This window comes from Chrysochloris asiatica, unplaced genomic scaffold (genome assembly GCF_000296735.1).
Source record: "Chrysochloris asiatica unplaced genomic scaffold, ChrAsi1.0 scaffold00015, whole genome shotgun sequence".
NCBI lineage: Eukaryota > Metazoa > Chordata > Mammalia > Afrosoricida > Chrysochloridae > Chrysochloris > Chrysochloris asiatica.
In genome coordinates, this window is record NW_006408533.1 from 944,980 (window position 1) to 961,309 (window position 16,330).

Genomic DNA, 16,330 nt, shown 5'->3' on the forward strand with positions numbered 1-16,330 from the left:
GGACTTACAAGCTTTCTATGGTGATGCTTTTTACTATTCCTTTCTCTCCCCCTCCAGTGTTTATTTTATAATATAATGCAAGGAAAACCAAGATTCAAAAGACAGCCAAGCATCTTAATATTTATTATTCCCCCCTTTTCCACATTCCAACAGTGGCTCGATCTCTGTATCCCAGAACCCTGTTGTTCCCAGGTTGTGCATATATCATTATTTACCTCTGTCTCACTTAGCCCATTGAGACCTGTCTAATTGTTCTCCCATCTGTTTTGTTCTTCCATTCCCCTCTCCCTACTTGTATATTGCCCCCTCTCTAGCACACAAAACTATCCTGTGTCTAATCCCTGCCCTGTCCTCCACCTTCCCCTCCCTCCCCTCACCCACCCTCAACATCCCAATAATCAACAAAGAATTACCCCCACCCTCCTTTAGTATGGGTTCTTTCCTTTAGTCTTTTACAGTAGTGGTCCTGTGCAGAGACTGTAAATCTTTACGGGAGCAGGAGACCTCATGTTTCTCCTGTGGATTGGCTGGTAGTTTTGAACTGCCGACCTTGAGGTTAGCAGCCCGATTCGTAACCCCTATGCTGCTAGTCCCCCAGTAATCACGAATAAACTTCGTTCATTATGCATCTGCCTATTCTAGATGTTTCATGTAAATGGGATCATACAACTAAAGTCTGTTTGTGTTGGACTTACTTAACTCAGCATGATGTTTTCAAGATTCACTTATGTTGCAGCATGTATCAGAACTTCATGTCTCTTTATGACTGGATATTATAAGAACCTCTTGGTGCTGCAGGATAAGCACTGGACTGTTAACCACAAGGTCGGCAGTTCAAAGCCACCAGTCACTCTCAAAAACCCTATATAGGGTCACTATGAGTTGGAGCCAACTGGATGGCACACGACAACAACTGTCTTATCTGTTGAGAATAACTGTGATGGCACTAGGGGTTTTGTGAGCTCTGATTTCATTTTTAGTCCTCTGGGGTAGCAGTCATTTATTGTTGTGTAATAAATCACTCCAAAACCTCATGACTTCAACCAGCAAAGATTATTTCTCACTATGGTGTGGGTTGGATGGGTGGTTCTTCTGCCAGTTTGACTGGATGGCCAGCTGGGACTGGGCTTATCTGAGACAACTGAGTGGGCTTTTGTCCTTAAGGTGGCCAGACTGAGTTCCTCATGTGGTGGTCTCAGGGTTCTCAGCTGCCAAGCCTCTTGCTACCTGGGCTCAGAAGTCACACAGCAGCACTTTCAATTTGTCCGTCTGGCCCAAGAAAATCACGAGGCCAACTCAGATTCCAGGGCTGGGGAACCTGAGTGCCTTTCTGGGTAGGAGAATTGGTAGAAAAATGTGTGGGCATTTTTGATCCCCACAGTTTAAGAAGGACAAATACAGCTGAGATCGAGAGTAAGGAGTGAGAAGGGGTTGGGAGAATAAGTATGTTTATACAGACTGATCAGGAAAAACTTGCCTGAGGAATTGACATTTGTATTGAGCCCTGGAGGATGAGAAAAGGTCTATCATGCCAGGAGGGACATTCTGGCAGCGGGAAGGGCCTGAGCCAAGGTTCTCAGGTGATAAAACACTGTTTGAGGTATTGGAAACTGCTGGCTCCCGGGAAGGCCAGGTGCCTGGAGGAATTTCGTGAGGGAATCTGTGACTGGCAGGCACATAGTAGGGCTGAATTCACACTAGTTTACCTTTTCTAGAAGATTGAAGGTAGAAAGATGATTATCTTCCCATGAAGATTAGATGTGAATCGATTTCACTAGATGAGTGAATTGAATTCTTCAGCTGGGACTCTCATAAAATTTTCTGCCCAAGACTCAGATTTCGAATAAAAAAAAAATTATAGGGGTAGATGTTGAAAGATTATAAATGTTTTACAAACAAACACCTACCCCTAAAAGCTCCTTAATGGTATCTCTGAATATTTGTTTGATTCCCATTGAAGACATAGTCTCCTAAGGGAAGAATGTTATATATATACAGTCGAGATAATTCCTGATCTCTGCCCTCTAGTTTTGTGGGTAAGGAAAAGATTCATGAAGGAATGAGGAATAGAGATGCCTTCTGAAAGTCTCTTCTCCTTGTCAGGGTGTGAATGCAACTTGGAAGGTGTTCTCCCTGAAATATGTGATGCCCGTGGAAGGTGTCTCTGCCGCCCTGGGGTGGAGGGCCTTCGGTGTGATACCTGTCGCTTAGGTTTCTACTCATTCCCTATATGCCAAGGTAAGTGAGTAACACATTGTGATCGGCCAACTTAAGTCTTTCCCATGCTGAACAACACAGTGTTGTCCTGCCCTGCATTGTACCCATCATCAGCTGTGGATTGGTCTGTTCTGACCATAGGGTTTTCACTGGCTGGATTTCAGAAGTAGGTTGCCAGGCTTTTCTTCCTAGTCCATCTGAGTCTGTAAGCTCTGTTGAAACCTGCTCACTATCACAGCTACACAGAGCCTTCATAGCAGATGAGTAGGGACCGCATAGGAGGTGAACTCAGGTCTCCCACATGGAAACCAAGAACTCTGCCACTGAATCACCAATGCCCCAGGCAAAACCTGTTTAGTGCCATTAAGTCACTTCCAACTGGAGACCCTGAATAGGTTCTCAAAGGAGCAACTGGTGGGTTTGAACCATTGACCTTGTGGTTAGCAGCAGTCCAGTGCTTATCCTACAGTGCCACATTAGTCTGCCAAGATAAAGTTCCTCCTGAGGAACTGCAGTGCTGTGGGACTTTCAGTTTAATAATTAGGCCCTAGCTTGTGTGTGCTATGTGCAAGGGCCCTCCGAGCTGGACCTTGTCACCACCTTCCTTTGCTTTCCATTCCTCCTCTTCCTCCTCCCTGGTGGTTAAGATTGTGGCGACTGGCTCACCTTTCTGGATTCCAGCCCTGGCTCTGGAGAGGAGCTGCTATCTGAATCTTAGGAACCTACCAGGTAGACATGGGAAGAAGCAAAACATCTTGTGGGAGGGGACAGAATATGCACATCCACAGAGCCGTGGATCCTGTCTTTCTGCTTTGTGCTCCATCCTAATATGAGCTCCTGAAGTGAACCGCAGGGTTGTTATGAGTCAGAACTGACTTGACGGCACTAAACAACAACAACAACAGTCATCCACAAGATCAAGCACACTGTGGTACTAAAAGTGTGGCATGGGTACAGGAAAAACACTCCCCTTAGATGGATAACCGTAGTCCCTCTTTTTGCTTTGTAGTTTTCTTCATTATAAATTGGTATCTCTGGTTCTCTATTTCAGTCTTTAGTTTTGTTTTACTTTAAATACTTCTGCATCTGGATTGAGTTCTGGATTGTGTTGCTGTGTATATTAATCCCAGTTCACTGTCTGCTGTTGGTTCTTAGTCCAGAGAACATTCTCTAGTAGTTTTTGTAACGTTGGTTATGTTATTGCAAATTCCCTTAAGTTCTGTTTGCTTGGAAATGTCCTAATTTTGATGTCGTATTTGAGGGACAGCTTTGCTGGCTGTAAATTTATTTTTTTCATATATGCTTTCTTGCATGCATGGTTTCTGCTGAAAAATCAGAGCTTAGTCTTATCGGTTCTCCTTTGTAGTTAACTTCATGTTTATCCCAAGCTACTCGCAGGACTTTTCTGAGACAGTTTGGAAAATTTGATTGTGGCATGTGTCTTTGACTGGGTTCTCTAGAGAAGCAAAACCAGTGAAACTTACAGATAATAAAGAGAAGTTATATCTCAAAGAACTGGCTCACAGCTGTGGAGGTAGGAAAGTCCCATGTTCGGGTCAGCTGAGCCAAGATCAGCAGGGATGGTCAACAGGCAGCTGGGCAGATAGGAATCCCAAGTCTGGGCAAGGTGAACCAAGATTGGCGGGTGGGCCTGGAAGGCAGAAGAGCAGACAGGAGTCTCAAGTCTGGGGCAGGTGAACCAAGTAGATTCACACAGGCCAAGCCACCTTCTGTTGGCCAAAGCTTCTCACAAAGGTTCAAGATGGTCACGTTGCATCTGGCCACCTATTCACAGTCAGTCTCCCTCTTTCACCATTCCTGCTCCTGCTTAACTTCTCCTCCCAACAAGCACTCAATCCATTTCTTTAACCTTTCCTCTGAAGTTTATGGTTCCAGGAGTTCCATCTGTATCTATTTTCTTTGGTCTCTGTATCTTTGTAATAGAAGGTCTATGTAGTGCATCTGCCTAGTCTGCCATCTTGCTGAAGGTCCCTTTCCATTTTCTTTGTTGCTTTCTTCATCATTCGATATTTCATCCATAGAGTCTTTTAATATTGCAAGTTGAGGTTTGAATTTTTCCTTCAGTCCTTTAAGTTTGAGAAATATTGAACTTGTTCTTCCCTTTTTGTTGTTCTAACTCCAGGACTTTGCACATTTCATTATAATACTTGCTTTTGTCTTCTTGGGCTACCTTTGGGCATTTTCTGCTCAGCTCTTTTACTTCTTCATTTCTTCCATTCACTTTAGCATCTCTGTGATAGAGAGAAAATTGCAGTCTCTAATGATACACAGTTTTGTCTTTTTTTTCATTCCTTTCTTTTAAATGACTTTTGCTTTCTTCCTGTATGATGTTCTTGATGTCATTCCATAGCTCTTCTAGTCTTGAGACATTAGTGTTTAATGCATCAAATCTGTTCTTGAGATGGTATCTAAAATCAGGTGGAATATGTTCAGGGTCTTACTTTGGCTCTCATGGACTTGTTTTAGTTTTGTTCAGTTTCAACCTGAACTTGCATATGATCAGTTAATGAACTTTTCCACAGTCTGCCCCTGGCCTTGTTTTGGCTGATGATATTGAGCTTTTCCACCATTTCTTCTGACAGAAATAAATAGTCAATTTGATTCCTGTGTAAGTACACAAAACTTTGCTCAACACCATTAGTCATTTAGGAAATACAAATAAAAAACCACAATGAAATACCATTTCACATCCATTAGGAAAGATTGACGATAACAAGTATTAGTGAGGCTGTGGAGAATGTATAACGTAAATGGTGCAGCCGGTTTGGAAAGCAATTTGGCAGTTCCTCAAAAAGTTAGTCATAGAGTTACATGACTCAGCAGTTCAACTCCTGGGTACATACCCAAGAGAAACTTGTAGATAAATCTTCATAGCAGCATTATTCATAAAAGTGGAAAGCACCCAAATGTCCATCAGTGAATGCACAAATCAATAAATGTGATCTTTCCATACACTGAATATTATTTGGCAATAAACAGAAATGAAATACTTGCCAGCTACAACATGTGTGATCCTATATGGATGAAAGCATTAGGCCGAGTGGAATACATCAGACACAAACTAGCATTCCATTTATGTGAAATGGCCAGAATAGGCAAACTTATAGAGACTGAAAGTAGATGAATGGTTGATTAGGGGTTGGTGTGGAACAGGGATAGAAGGAAATTGGAATTAATTACTTAATGGATAGAGTTTAGAGGAGGTGAACAAAATTAAATTGTGGTGTGGCGCTGTGGGCTAATGGGTCAGACTGCAAAGTCGTTTGAACTTCAAAGTCAATGGTTCAAGCTTACCAGCTGCTCCTTGGAAACCCTATACAGGGTTGCTATGGATCGGAATCGACTTGACGGCACTTAACAACAACAACAATGGCTGTATATCCTGTGACTCTGTGATTTAAAAGTTGAACAGTGTGCTTTATATGGGTGAAGTATATGGTATGTGAATTATAATTCAGTAAACCTATACAGGCTTGCTATGAGTCAGAACCAACTCAACAGCTCCTAACAGCCACAAGCCTGTTAAACAAACAAAGGAAGAGCAGAAGGGGAATGATCTAATACATTAAAGTAGGGCATTTCCTCTCCAGACACACATCTGCCTTATCTAAATGCAACCCCAGCTTTCCTGGTGTCTGTTACAACAGTGATCAAAATATGTATCAGAATTTTAGAATTAAAAGAAATTGATGTTATGGTTTCTTATTTTACATCAGTCTTCTGAGACCCAGAAGAGTAAGTCAGGCTAGATAGTTGCAGGATAGACTTCTAGGCTGGTACACTGCAGGGATTATATTCTTTTCCTTAAATGCCTTCAGAACCTAGAAGTACCAGGACATCATGAAGTACCAGGACATCATGATGTACGAGGACTATCCTTCTAAAGCCCAGTTTTTAAAACTCCAGGCCACTTTCCATTAGTGGATAGAGAAATTAATTTAGAGAGTATGAACTAGCCTTAAAGTGAAGTAGAACAGAAGAGAAATGACTAGAATGAATCACAAGTAGTAATAGTAAGAAATGTACATAATTCTTGTTTATAGTTATATATTATTTTTTTTCTTAAATGTTTTATTGTGAATTATGTGATAGTTTACATGGGAGAACATTAGTTTTACATTCATTCTATTGTATATCGTCTCATTGCCATGGTTACAATCCCCTCCATGCATCATCAGCCAACCAAAGGGTATACCCTGCAATCCTTCCCCCGTACCTCCCAGGTCTTAAGCACACAGTCTCTCTCTCTCTCTGGATCTAAAGTCTCCAGCTGCTCCATCACTCCACGTCATCATCTCTGCCTCCATTTCAGTTATTACTGCTTCTCTGGGTAGGGTCTCACTCTCTGCTTTTCTCCCTTGATGGTCCTAGGGACCGCCGCTCCTAGACTGAGAAGTTAATCACTCCCCTCCTTGCTATAAAACGTCTACCTTTACATTTTCAACACTCACAATCAGTCCTGATAACAATTATTCACTATTGTATCACAAGAGACCCGTGTGCATTTTATTGCATCAGTTATATATTATTTTTGTTGTTAAATGCCATTGAGTCGGTTCCCACTCATAGCGACTCTGTACAGGATTTCTAAGAAGTTATAGATGTGTCTTAATGAGTATGTTTATACATAATTATTTGGAGTCCTGGTGTGGCACTGTCGGTCAATGCTCTGGACTGCAACGTTGGTTTGGACCGTAAAGTTGATGGTTCAAACTCACCAGTCGCTCATTGGAAACCCTGTAAAGGGTTGCTACAAGTTGGAACCAATTCGACGGCACTTAACAACAACAACAATACCTATTATTTATCAGTTTGTGTATATGTGTTTATTGGGTTGCAATGCACCATTCATTTCTTACTCTGGCTATAACTAAACATTTTTGAAAGCTACTGTGTGAGAGACTTGCCTCATCCTTCACTCCCTGGCTCAGGGACAGACGTCAACTGAAACCACCACCACCTTCTCTACCGTCACCACCGCCATCTACTCCACTTGCTTCAGGCTTTGGCCTGAATTAGGTCTGAACGGAGGAGCGGACATATGACTGGATTTAAAGGTTACTTTGTTCCCTATGAATATGCTGAAAAGTCCTAGAACTTGCTAGAACTTTCATGCAGGTGCAGGGGGACAGTGAATAAAATTTAAAGGAGCCGTGGCATTGAGTTCACACTGAGCTATCCTTGTCAGTACACTAGTTGTATAACACAAAGCTGCAAGGTCCATGTGGTTTAATTTACTGTGGCTTCCTTAAAGGAATTCTGTGATTGTGATTTGCTTCTAGGATCCTTGGTTATTTTAAATATTCAGTCTATTGAAACGTTGTTGTTATTCTAAAGTGTCCTTGAGTCAGTTCTAACTCATAACGATACTATCTAGGGTTTCCAAGGAACAGCTGGTGGGTTTGAACTGCTAATCTTGTAGTTCAAACCAATCTTGAGGTCCAGTGCATTACCCTGCAGTGTCACACCAGGACTCCTGCTGGAACATGGTGGTGTTGTTAAGTGCTGTTGAGGTGGCTCCAACTCATGGTGACCCTATATAGGGTTTGTGAGGAATGACTGGTGAGTTTGAACCACCAACTTCACGGTTCAGACTGACCTTGAGGTCGAGTGCTTATCCTGCGGCGCCACATCAGGACTCCTAGTGGAACACTGTTGTTGTTATGTGCTGTGGAGTCGGTTCTGACTCATAGCGAACCTGTACAAGGTTTCCAAGGCTGTAAATCTTTACGGGACCAGAAAGCCTCATCTTTCTCCCACGGAACAGCTGGTAATTTCGAATTGCTGACCGTGAGATTAGCAGCCCGATTCGTAACCACTACATATCTACTGCCAAACGTACTCCCTTGAGTTGACTTCTACTCATAGCAACCGTAGATGACAGAGAACTGCCCCATAGGCTTTCTATGGCTGTTAAATCTGTACTGAAGTAGAATGCCACATGTTTCTCTCAGGGAGCAGCTGCTGGAATTAAGCCACCGACATTTTGGTTTGCAGCTGATCACTTTAACCATTGTGCCAACAGGGCCCCTATTGGTGCATTGTTGTTGTTGTTAAGTGCCATCGAGTTGCGGGACCTTGTACAGGGTTTACAAGGAGCGGCTGGTGAGTTTGAGCTGCTGACCTTATGGTTCAAACTGACCTTGCAGTCCCAGTGCTTTATCCCACAGCGCCACACCATAGACTATTATAATAAACTCTAAAGTACTGTCCATGTTTTCCTCTTTTTAAAAAGCACTATTATTCTTTTAACTTAGTATATTATTCCATCTATTTAGAATTTGGTTGTTAGACAGCCTCCTGTATGTGGAGCAAAGGTAAGAACTAAGCAGTTAGACACTCCAATTGCCTGTAAAGTCAGCATGTATGCCACCACCCCCCAAATGATGAAAATCCATGCATTTCACTAATGAGACTCTTCCTTGGTGATAGTGGTAGTTGCGTGCCACTGAGTCAGTTCTGGCTCCTAGCGACCCTGTTTAGGGTTTCCGAGGCAAGCAGAAAGCATCATCTTTCTCCAGAGGAGTAACTGGTAGATTCAAACTACTGACCTTGCCATAAGCAGCCCAATTCATAATCCACCAGTCTACCAGACCTTCTTACAGACTGTCTCTTAACCTCCTTATAATTTTTTTTTGTTTCCATTTTTATACTAAGTTTGTTATGTGTGTGTGTTTTTCTAAGTTTAATTCGTGACAAATTAGAAACAGAATTAGGAGTGGGAGAGAGAACCAAAAGAGAAGAAACAAAGAGCACACATGAAATTTCAGAAGTTGAGTAGTTTGGAGCCAAAGGGCAGGCAATCCTGCTAGACTCCAGCGGTACAGAGGACATCAGCATCAGAACAGCTGAATACGCTTTATAAAGGTGCTTCTGGGTCTCCTGGTGTGGTGCTGTGTGGAAGGTCAGAAATACAGGATCGATTTGAACCACAAGATCAGTTCAAACTCACCAGCCACTCCTTGGAAACCCTGTACAGGATCCCTATGAATCGTAAGCGACTCAATGGCACTTAGCAACAACAACATGCCTGTTTAAAGGAGCCCTGGTAGCGTAGTGGATTATGAGCTAGACCATTAACCACAAAGTCAGCAGTTCTAATCTACCAGTTGCTCTGTGAGAGAAAGATGAGGCTTTTTGCTCCCATAAAGACTTACAGCCGTGGAAACGCTATACAAGATTGCTCTGAACCAGAACCAACTTGTTGGCACAGAACCACCACCACCACCATACCTGTTTAAGAAGGTAGGAAAGTATCTAATACATTTTATCAAGAGTATGATTTTAAATGGCTGAATTTAGACCATTTACTCATTTTGGTGATAAGTCAATTAAAGTTCTACAGTTTCATGTGAAAAAGAACTGCTTAACTACAAAAATAATGTTTTGGTTGTAATCCGAGTCCTGGCCTGTTTGGCTTCAGGAACATTTGATCCAGAGGCTCAAAATATGTTGCAGAATCTGTTTTTCTCAATTTTTCAAATCTGCTATTCTCTATGTCGGTGGTTCAAGCTCACCAGCTGCTCCTCGGAAACCCTATACAGGGTTGCTGTGGGTCGGAACCAACTCGATGGCACTTAACAACAACAACACATTCTCTATGTTGGTTTCATTTGTAGACCTCATGTAGTGGAAAGATGGCAGCCAACAGCTCTTAGACATATATCTTAGACATACAAGGTTTGGGGAAGGGTTTGTTTTCCTTTAGGGCAAGTCTGGCTCTAATTAGAATTCCTGCCCAGTTCTTAATCAGTCACTGTAGCCTTGAGATTTATTGCTCTCATGGGCCAAGCCAGAGTCTTCCCACATTCATGGAACTGGGAGTGAGGGTCATGCATCTAAATATGGGGATGATTTTTCCTCCTGGCAAAATCAGGATTTCATAACCACAAAATGGGGTGCAAATGTGTCAGTAAAATAATCAGATCTTTAGGAATACTTGCTATTGCTGTCCTTAAGTGCTGTTGAGGCTGTTCTGACGCATAGTGACGTTGTATAGGGTTTTCGGGAAGTGGCTGGTGAGCTTGAACCACTGAGCTTGCAGTTCAAACCAACTTTGCAGTCCAGCACATGAACCCACAATGCCACACACCAAGACTACATTGCTGCCAAATAGTTTCTAACTCATAGCGACCCTTTGCTCAATAGAACCAAACATTGCCCTGTCATACACCATTCTCACAATCACTGTTATGTTTGAGCCCACTGCTGCTGCCACTGTATCAGTCCATCTTGTTGGGGTTCTTCCTTTTTTTTGCTGACCCTCCTCTTTACTGAGCATAATGTCCTTCTCCAGGGACTAGTTCCTCCTGATAACGTCCAAAGTATGAGAGACAAAGTCTTGCTATCCTGGCTTCTAAGGAGCATTCTGGCTGTACTTCCTCCAACACAGATTTGTTTGTACTTTTGTAAGTCCATGGTACTTTTAATATTCTTTTCCAACACCATAATTCAAATGCTTCAATTCTTCTATGGTCTTCCCTATTCATTGTCTAACTTTCACATGCTTAAGAGGTGATTGGAAATCCCATGATTTGTGTCAGGAACACCTTAGTCCTCAAACTGATATCTTTGCTCTTTAGCACTTTAAAGACACCTTTTGCAGATTTGGCTAAGACACTCTGTCATTTGATATCTTGACTGCTGCTTCCATGAGTGTTGATTGTGGATCCAAGCAAAAGATTGACAATTTCAATCTTCTCTCTGTTTATTATGATGCGATTTATTGGTCCAGTTGTGAGGATTTTTGTTTTCTTTATATTGAGGTGCAATCCGTACTGAAGGCTGTAGTCACTGATCTTCATCAGTAAGCATTTCAAGACCTCTTTGCTTCCAGTGGGCAAGGTTGAATCATTTGCTTATCTTAGGTTGTTAATGAATCTTTCTTCAATACTGATGCATGCTCTTCTTTATATAAGCTTTTTTGCTTATATAAGATTATTTGCTCAGCATGCAGATTGAATAAGAATGGTGGAAGGATTTAATCCTGGTGTATACCTCTCCAGATTTTAAGCCATTCAGTATTCCCTTGTTCTGTTCCAATGACTGTCTCTTGGTCTATGCTCATGTACCTTGTGAGCACAGTTAAGGCTTCTGGAATTTTCATTCTTTTAAATGTTATCCGTAGTTTGTCATGATCCACACAGTGGAAAGCCTTTCCATAGTCAATAAAGCACAAGTAAGCATTTTTCTGGTATTCACTGCTTTCAGCCAAGATCCATTTGACCTCAACAATGACATCCCTAGTTCCATGCCCTCTTCTGAATCCTGCTTGAATTTCTGGCAGTTCCTGGTCGATGTATTGTTGCAGCTGTTTTTAAATTGTCTTCAGGAAAATTTTGCTCACAATATTAATGATATTGTTCAATGATTTCCACATTCCATTGGGTCACCTCTCTTTGAAATGGGCATAAATACAGATCTCTTTCAATCATTTGGCCAGGTAGCTGTCTTCCACATTTTCTTGGCCTAGGTGAGTGAATGCTTCCAGTGCTGCATAGGTTTTTGTTGGAAGACTTCAATGTGTATTTCATCAATTCCTGGAGCTTTGTTTTTCACCAGTGCTTTTTCCTTCAGTACCATTGTGTTCAGCCATTTCATTTTGATACAGTGACTCTGTATATTCTTTCCATCTTCTTTTGATGTTTTCTGTATCATTCAGTATTTAGCCCATATTGTTGCTGATAAGTGCTGTCAAGTCGGTTCCAACTCATATTGACCCTGTATAGGGTTTCTGAGGAATGGCTGTTGAGTTTGAACCACTGACCTTGTGGTTCAAACCTACCTTGTGGACCAGTGCTTACCCCACAGCATCTTCAATATCACAAGTTGAGATTTGAATTTTTTTTTCTTGAAGTGTTTCAGCTTGAGAAGTGTTAAGCATGTTCTTCCTTTTTGGTTTTCTAACACAAGGTCTTTGCACATTTCATTATAATACATGCCTTTGTCTACTTGACTTGCCCTTTGAAATTTCCTGTTCAGCTTTTTTACTTCTTCACTTCTTCCAATTGCTTTAGTTTCTCTACACTCAAGAGCAAGTTTCAGAGTCTCTTCTGATATCTATTTTGACCTTTTTTTACTTTTCTGTTGTTTCAGTGACCTTTTGCTTTCTTCCTGTTTGATGTTCTTGATATCATCCCATGGCTCTTCTGGCCTTTGGTCATTAGTGTCTAATGCATCAAATCTGTTCTTGAGATACTCTCTAAATTCAGGCGGGATATACTCAAGGCCATATTTGAACTCTCATGGAGTTGTATTAATTTTCTTCAGCTTCAGCCTGAACTTTCATGTGAACAATTGATGTTCTGTTCCTTAGTCTGCCCCTAGCCTTGTTTTGGCTGATGATATCAAGCTTATTCACCATCTCTTCACACAGATGTTGTCAATTTGATGCCTGTGTATTCGATCTGATGAGGTCCATGTGTATAGTCACCTGTAATGAATAAGTCACTGGTCTTAACAAAATTCTATCTCCAGCATCATTTCTGGCACCAAGACCTACGACTTCCCAAAGACTGATTCTTTCACTCTGTTTCCAACCTTCACATTCCAATCAGCAGTAATTATCAATACATCTTTGATCAATTAAAGACTGAAGATGTTGGTAGAATTTTTTATTTCATTATCGCTGGCTTTAGTGGTTGGTGTATAAATTTGAATAATAGTGGTTTTAACTGGTCTTACTTGTATGGATATTATCCTATCACATACAGCACTGTACTTCAAGATAGATCTTGAAATGCTCTTTTTTACGATGAATGCAATACCATTCCTCTTGAATATATGATAGAAAACCATATGATTGTCTGGTCCCCAATGGCCAATATTTGTCCTGATCAGTTCACCAATGCCTAGGATATCAATCTTTAGGTGTCATTTTCATTTTTGGTAACTTTCAGTTTTCCTAGACTCATAGTTCGTTACATTCGATGTTCTGATTATTAATGGATGTTTACAGCTATTTCTCACCTTTTTTTGGGTTGTGCCCCATCAGCAAATGAAGGTATTGAAAGCTTTGCTCCATTCATGTCATTATAGTCAACTTTACTTTGAGAAGGAAGCTCTTCCCCACTTACATTTTGGGTGTCTTTCAACTTGAGGGATTCATCTTCTGGTACTATATCTGACACTGCTCCACTGCTGTTCTTAGGTTTTCAGTGGCAAACCTTTCAGAAGCGACTTGTGTCTCCTTCCTCCTAGTCTGTCTTAGTCTGGAAACTCTGCTAAAACCTGCCCACTCTTGGTGACCCTGGAGGAATTTGAAATACCTGTGGCATAGCTTCCAGCATCACAGCAACACACAAGGCACCACATTAAGGCAAACTGACAGGAGGGGTGGAGAGAACACTTAGCTTCCTAAAATGACTACACTGTATTTTTAACCAAATGGCATGTGTGTTTTATGTGTTTTTGCCTACTATCCTCTTCTCTCAGAGGTATTTTCCAAATTTAATATGCTCTTTTTAAAAAACATATTTCTGTAAAAACAATTACCATAATGACACTTACAAAAATACCTAGAGTGGGGGTGGAGTGCTGATGAGGGAGGTGGGGTTGGCAAAAATGTCTACCAAGCACGTTGTTGTTACTGTTGTTATTAAGTGCTGTCGAGTTGGTTCTGACTCATAACAACTCTATATAGGGTTTCCAAGGAGCGCCTGGTGGTTTTGAACCTACCAAACTTTTGGTTAGCAGTTCAGGCCTTACCCTATTGCTCTACACCCCGACTCCAACATGCACATTCTATCTGTAAAATACCATAATCCTCTAAGAGATGAGGAAAACTCCTGAGGTTTAATGAACACGTTTCTTCTTAAGAAGATAACACTTGATGTGAAGAACACTTCAGTCAGCTACAGTGTTTGAGAGAATATGATACTCCAATTGTTAGAATCAGGGGTTTTAAAAAAATTAAGGATGAATCTCATTTACATTTTTGATATGTTAGATATCCCCTGTTTATCTCTCTGCATGTAAAAGTCTAGCAAGGTCATTTTAGTCAGAGTCAGCAGGGAGGCACATGAGAAGAAAGATTTGGGGACAGCCACTTGGGAGAGGGGTGGAACAGAATTAACAGACTCTATAGGTCTCATGGCAGGAGTCTGTCTGTCCTTCAATGTCTTGGCTCAAGTGCAGGGAGAGGGGCTCAGACTGCGAGTCAGGAAATGGGGCCAGTAAATAGTGTGCTCTAATTAATTGTACCCTCATCGGATTTCCTGCGTGTTGCAAATGGTCAATGAGTTCATCAGCTAATTGAAAGGCGGGAAGTTCAAGTACACGCTTAGAAAAGTTCTGTAGCTCTACTTCTGAAAAGTCAGTCAATGAAAACCTTATGGCACACTGTTCTATTTTGGTACGTTCTTAGGTGGGGTCAGCATCAGTCAAAATTGCCATGATGGCAGCTGTTTTTCTGGTTTTATCCTCTATTTTAAATGTTATCTAGTTCCTGGGTTAAGGACCTCTGGTAGCGTAGTGGTTACAAATCGGGCTGTGAACCTTAAGGTTGGCAGTTTGAAACTACCAGCTGTTCCATGGGAGAAAGATGAGGCTTTCTGCTCCCGTAAAGATTTACAGCCTCAGAAACCCTGTACAAGATCGCTATGAGTCGGAAATGACTCCACGGCACATAACAACAACAACAGTTCCTGGGTTAATGCACCATACTGCAAAGCAGTTTGAACTGCAAGGTCGGTGGTTCAAGCTCACCAGCCGCTCCTCGGAAACCCTATACAGGGTCGCTATGGGTCGGAACTGACTGGACGGCACTTCACAACAAAACAACAACAGTTTCTGGTTAGTTAATTGTACCACAGGAGGAAAAAGGATGAGTAAGAAGAAAAGGAAAATGAAGAGGCCAACCAAGAAGGAAAAAAAAGCAGGAATGGAGGAGAAAGAACAGAGGAGAGAGGCGAAGAGGAAGAGAAAGGGGTCAATGAGGGAAGGGAGAGAAAAAGGGTTAACTTCAGTTTTCAAACAACCATCTAAGCAGTGTATTCTGTGATTGAAGGTGAAGAGTAGAACCAAACTTATACATACAAATGAAATTTAAATACATTTAAAATCATATAGGCAAATCTCCAATGGGGTCTTCTATCTATGATTTGCTTTACACCTATATAATAAAGGAAGCTAAACAACACTTGAGTGAGACAAATCTACTTGAAAAGAATAGAGCATTGTTTTTAGAGATGTCTGGAGTACATTAAAAGTAATTGGATGCAAAGCAAGCAGCCAGGGCTGCAGCTAGCAAGGAGTTTAGAAGGGTTTTTAAACTCCCAAAGAGCAAAGAACTTTTTTGGTTAGAATCTACTGAGCTATCTAATGTAGTGTTTTGGACCATGTTCATTTGGTTCTAACATTTAACGGGCTGAGGAGTAAATGCCATTTAAAAAAAAAGATCGCGAAAGCTGTCAGCAAAGGTATACACAAGGCGAGGGAAGCTGGATAATCCCAAGTGCTCCTGGAGCCCAGTGGTTCAAATCTGAAGCAACAAACTGCAAGGAACAAGGCAGACAGCGCATGCCTCGTGGACTTCAGGAAACAGTTCTCAAGCAGCCACAGGCTTCCCCATGGCCAGTGTGCATTCGTAGGTGCACTGAGCCAGGACTTGGGGTGACCTGATGCTTCTGCTGGAGTTTCCTCACCACCTCAGTGCTTTCTCTTTCCTTCATCCCCTGTTTAGGGAGGTGCTGAGGAACAAGTGGAAAGCAAAACTAAAAAAAACCCAGTGTCATCAAGTCGATTTCAACTCACGGAGACCCCATGTGTGCTACAGTAGAACTGTGCTCCGTAAGGTTTTTAATTCAGTGGACTCACGGGAGTGCTCACGTGCAGCTGCTCTCAGTCCACTCCTACTGAACTTCTAGTACACTGGCCTGACTCAGGCCTGGAACTTTCCTCATTTAGAATTTGGTGTCATCTTCGAGTTGTACGGCCAACTCTTTCCTTAGAAAACTCTTACAAAGATGTTACCAGTGAGATATTAACCTTCTCTGCCTGTTTGCAGGTTCTCCTGGGTCAGACAAACTAGCCGAAGGAAGAGGACAGATTCCTTGAGTGATGGAGGTGGTGCTGGGGAAGGTGTCTCACATTG

The 16,330-nt window shown here is 41.7% G+C and overlaps 1 protein-coding gene across 1 annotated transcript in view; it reads left to right on the top strand.

The window, feature by feature from the left end:
* The window catches only part of LAMA3 (laminin, alpha 3), a 368,228-nt gene that overhangs the window by 135,494 nt on the left and 216,404 nt on the right, over positions 1-16,330 (top strand). Inside the window, exon 12 of the mRNA XM_006835121.1 lies at positions 2,104-2,238. Within this exon, the coding sequence (XP_006835184.1) occupies positions 2,104-2,238 (135 nt within the window). The remainder of the gene's footprint in view (positions 1-2,103; positions 2,239-16,330) is intronic.